The following is a 4,943-nucleotide window of genomic DNA, read 5'->3' as shown; positions in this document are numbered from 1 at the left end:
AATCACGCTTAATTTACAGATTATTCCTACTAAATAATTTTTAGAAATACTTGGTCAACTCACCCCTGAAGGGGACTCAGCCTCCTACAACAACATTCAGTTGTTTGTTTACATCAAAGATTCCGGCAGCGTGATTTTTGCCCTCAACGTGTTTTTTTTTTTTCGTCGTGGCTTTTACTCCACATGATTTTCTACTCTTGGTTATTCCCCAAAAAGTCATGAAACCCGAGTCTAAAATTGCACTGTTTTAATCTATCTAAATTGCAAACGAAAGATCAAAACCAGTTTCACATTTGAACTTGATATATAAGTTACTTTTCTGGTTTAATTTTCGAGCGACAATAGGAGATAATTTAATAGTCATAGAGAAGAAAATCTAATTCGAATTTTTAAAAAGATAAACACATTTCTAGTCCTACATACAGGAAAAAAGTAATTTTTGACCATCTGTCCTTCATTTATTCACCCTATTCATATAAGCCATATCGTTCAACATATAAGCACTAAATTTCTATAAATTTTATTTTCATTTCTACAAATTTTTATTATTATTATTATTATTATTATTATTATTATTATTATTATTATTATTATTATTATTATTATTATTATTATTATTATTATTATTATTATTATTATTTTATGTCATTTCAGCTCTGACACTGAGTCTCTACCATCTCTTGTAGTGGAGCCCGAAACAGAGATTGTTAGTCGCAATGACTTTCCAAATGGCTATCGAATTGTAAATTTGGGACACATTCTCAAGTGGTCCATAAAGCTCCAAGAAAACCACAGAAAGATATGTGTTTTAGGAAAAATGGATTTTCATAGAGAGAGACGTTCAGGAGTAGTGTCTTACCTCTATTTCAAGTGCCGCGTGTGCAAACGCGAAGTATGTCACTCTACGGAGGAGGAACAACAGTCTAAAAGATCTGTAATCAATACTGGGGCTGTTTGGGGCACTGTTTCCATTGGAAGTGGGTATTCTCATCTAGAGGAATTCCTCAGTATTATGGATATCCCATGTATGAGCTTCAAACTATTCAACAAGATTGAACAAGATCTGGAACCGGTAAGTAATAATTGACAAATCCGTTTGGTCTTCCCGGAAAATAAAAAACCTGAAAAATAGACTTTCCTACTTATCAACAATATCACAAGTAGCTAATATAATAGTTGCATTGATATAGTTCTGTATAGAAGATTTTATCATAATAGCACTTGCGCAATGAAAGTAATCTTAGTCACAAGCAGGCCCGCAACCAGCCATAGAAGTCTGGGGGTGCCATAAAAATGTTAGGGGGTCCCAAGACTTAAAATAATTGTTACAAATATATAAATTCATGATTTTTTGTGTTAATATAGTATATGATGCATTGAGATCTGCGAGCCATGAAAAATTTAGGGAGGTCTGGCCCCATTGCCCCCTTCTAGTTGCTGACCTGGTTACAAGGGCAACGTAGTAGTTTCAATTGCCAAAAATGTGAAAAACTCGAAAACGTAAATTAATCGTTAAAAAGAAAAAGAAAAAACTTGCACATAAATCGGTGATTTCAGCTTTGATAGCGATCAAATATGACGAATTTATAATAAATTACTTTTGCTTTTGAGAAAATCTTATTTTTCTTCTTCTTCTGCACCGCGACTAAGGAAGGCGGTAATGATGAAATAAGGGATAATGGTGGAATGAAGGAAGTGGAAGGAAAATATTTAGAGTGGACGGAGGGTGGAGTTTCAGTATAATGCATCTGACCCCCCCCCCAAAAAAAAAAAAAACGGGTTCCTAATGGTTAAAATACTAATCTAACCTATCCATTTGGAGAAGTATCAAAGTTGAAACTTCGATTTAGGAGTTTTTGATTACGTTTTCGGAGTTTGCACCACTCTGCGACCATAGCATAGTCTCGTTATGATCCTCAACCTACGTAAACCGCCATATAACGAATTGTGGATCACACTCGTTTTGCTGCTCTAGTGGAATTTTCATATTGATGTTGTCAAGAATACTTTATAGTGTGTGTGATGAGATGGTTGCGCACCGGAGCCATACGAGACTTTAATCTAAATTAACGTGAAATCTAAAACATTGATCTTTCACGAAATATTACCCGAATCTCCCACACAGCAAGCGAGAACGCTATTTGGCCACCCGGTATTTCGACTGCAATTCAGCACTCTTGCAGGAACATAAGGTGCAGGGCCGTAGGCTAACCAAACATTGATGATTTTATGTTTATTAGATGCGAGATCGTAGAGTGAGCATATGTGGGAGTCAAGAGGTGAAGCCTCAATCGCTATCTACATTTTATACAAAGTAAAATTCAAACTGAAATTTTCTGAACGTTGCTAGTCTTTACAATACATACCAGACAAAGCATACAGAGACAAAAAATAACTATTTATCCGTATAGTTTCTGCACAATCGTAGAGAAATTGAGTCTCATTCTCGATGACTAGGGAAATTTATTTTGTTCGTTATTGACATCACTCAAAGTAGAAAGGTAATGAGATTTGTAATGAATTAAAATTAGAACAAAATAACGATATGTCATGTTTTCTAAAACATTGTATATCTTTTGTAGGTGTGGACAGATTCTCTTTGGAGTCAGATGAAAGAAGCTGGAGAGGAAGAAAGAAGATTAGCGATTGAAAAGGGCCATGTAGATCCAGATGGTATACCATGGATAACTGTATACGTGGACGGAGGGTGGAGCAAAAGAAGTTATGGGCAGTGGTATGGGAAGGGGATCTGAGCAGTGGCGTAACTAAAGGCTTGGGGGCCCTCCCGCAGACAGGGTGGAGTGGGCCCTTCCCTACTTCCCACTTCGCGATTTGGGGGCCCCTGATGGCTTGAGACCGCCCGCAATGCAGGGTCTACGGGGCCCTTATTTACGCCCCTGGATCTGAGGGCGAAGCCCCCACGTACTCAATCTGACTCAACCTGCAAAACCTGGGTTGGAGCTAATCCTTTGGCAACTACAACTGAAATTCAATATGCTTGCAGAATTATGAGGTCGAGTAAATGCCTAATGAGATGCGAGGCCGTACACGGAGCGAATTTCCGGATCTGAAATGAAATTCGGTGTGCTTGCAAGTTTATCGGATGCAAGGCCGTTGGCCGAGCAAAAGGGATAAGGGAGGCTGAGGACGAAGCCCCAAAGGAAAGCCCCAAATGAAATTAAATATGGTTCTAGGTTCATGAACTGAGAGGCCGTAAACCGAGCAAACTGGGAGATCTAGGGGTGAAGCCGACGAATATTTTATCTATATATTCAACTAACCATATTCTTTTTAAAATAATGTTTGTAAGTTGTTATTTCACCCTACTAATGATTGTGAAGATGGGAAATGAATTGTTTTGTTTGCTATCCATGTTCTATTTGGGGTGATCCTCCCTGCTGGTCTAATGGCTATTATGCGCGACGTGAACGGGATCCCGTGTTCGATTCCCGATGGGAGTGCATTGAACGATAATCTTCGGATTTCAGGAGTTGTATATCTACGTCTCATGTAGCCTCGCTGCTCAAAGGGACGCTAAACATAAAATCAAAAGTTCAACTTGGCATTCTTTTATAAGCACAAGTAATATAATTTTTGTTAGTATACATTCTGTGGAGATAGGGAACACCTCCCGCCAACAACAGGGCTTTCAATAGTTTCCGCTTCCACTCCTGGCTGTGTGAATTTTTCGCGAAATATGTTCATATGAAACACCCAAATGAGCTCCGAAACATTCCTGAAAGCTTTCACAGATGAATGGACAAAGCAAGCAATATTATTTTTCTTCTGAAGCAGAAATAGTCTTTTGTGAAAGGTCACTGCAAATGGGAAGGGGGGTTTATTGACCACGGAAGAGAAGATTGAAGAGCTGTTCCCATTTGCAGACTTCCTTCTGCGAACTCGATATTATCTCATTGCCAAAAGCAACAGCTGAAGTGAAGGGATGAAATTTTATAAGCACAATACCTTTTCCTTTTTCAGTACATTTTTTGTACTAGCTGATTCACAATTTAGACTAGCGGCAATTATCTTAGCCAAGATTCCAAACACCTCGGTCTCCTTCCCAACAGGTGGGGGGAAAAATGACATTCTCTTGTTTCTGACCCTGCCGGCACGAACTATTTTTACATTCTTACATCTCGACCGTGACAATAGCTGTCTTGTTCCATCGTCTAGTTTATTCCAGGAATTACAATCTTACTCCTAGCAGGACGGAGGTGTGGAGGACGGTACAAAATTTAGAAAAAATAGGCCTATGCCTAAACATGTTTAGATCAGTGCCGTTTTAAATAGATGTCGTAAACATATTATTTTCGTTTCGATGAGAATTGATGCTGCGGTACATTGCAAACTATATTAGTTTTAATTTTTGTTGAAAACTGTTACATATTGTATGTATGTATATTATTTTGTTTTCCATGCAATTAACACTAATGTCATAGTAGATTAAATGATAAGATTCGAATTAGTAATTTTGGTTTACATTGCTCCATACATACACTGGCGCAAATCCCGGGGGGTGAAGGGGACATGTCCCCTCCTATCTTGGAACTGGGGGGATTGTCCCCAATAATCCGATTTGAAATGTGTTTTGGGGGGAGAAATTTAATTATTTGTGTCCGGTCGCCAGAAAGGAAAGTGAGATGAAATTAATGTCCACTCAGAATAAACCTTAAATCTGCCCGCCTCCCAATGTTGAAGACAAGTCTGCTCGCCTAAGGCATAAGATTCTACAAGGCAGTTAGTGACCAGTTGGGATAATCTTTTTTAAATTAAAAATCAAGAAAATCAGTATTTTTTTTTATTTTAACGCTTTACTCTTATTCTATGGTGGCTGCAGGAGATCTACTGCCTTTAGCGGTATCTGAACATTTTTTTGTTCTACTGTACCCTATCTCTTACCGGAACTGAACCCTGGATAGCGAGCTCCGAAGGCAAGTGTG

At 38.4% G+C, this 4,943-nt stretch overlaps 1 protein-coding gene across 1 annotated transcript; it reads left to right on the top strand.

The window, feature by feature from the left end:
* The first annotated feature begins 751 nt into the window (after positions 1–751).
* Positions 752–2,913, top strand: LOC145672790 (uncharacterized). Its single transcript, XM_081741948.1, has 2 exons — positions 752–1,072; positions 2,583–2,913. Exons 1-2 carry the CDS (start codon positions 818–820, stop codon positions 2,751–2,753), a joined length of 426 nt encoding a protein of 141 aa, XP_081598074.1. The 5' UTR covers positions 752–817; the 3' UTR covers positions 2,754–2,913.
* Positions 2,914–4,943: the final 2,030 nt, after the last annotated feature.

This window comes from Thermobia domestica, chromosome 16, assembly GCF_964235325.1.
Source record: "Thermobia domestica chromosome 16, izTheDome1.hap1.1, whole genome shotgun sequence".
Taxonomy (NCBI): Eukaryota; Metazoa; Arthropoda; class Insecta; order Zygentoma; family Lepismatidae; genus Thermobia; species Thermobia domestica.
Note: the sequence above shows the minus strand (reverse complement) of the source record. Positions and strands in the feature narration are given on the sequence as shown.

What these genes read in the sequence shown, in the direction of transcription:
- LOC145672790 (XM_081741948.1), top strand. Translation starts at nt 818, where the DNA reads ATGGATTTTCATAGAGAGAGACGTTCAGGAGTAGTGTCTTACCTCTAT. An exon ending in TTGAACAAGATCTGGAACCG is followed by an intron (nt 1,073 to 2,582) that starts GTAAGTAATAAT and finishes TATCTTTTGTAG; the next exon opens with GTGTGGACAGATTCTCTTTG.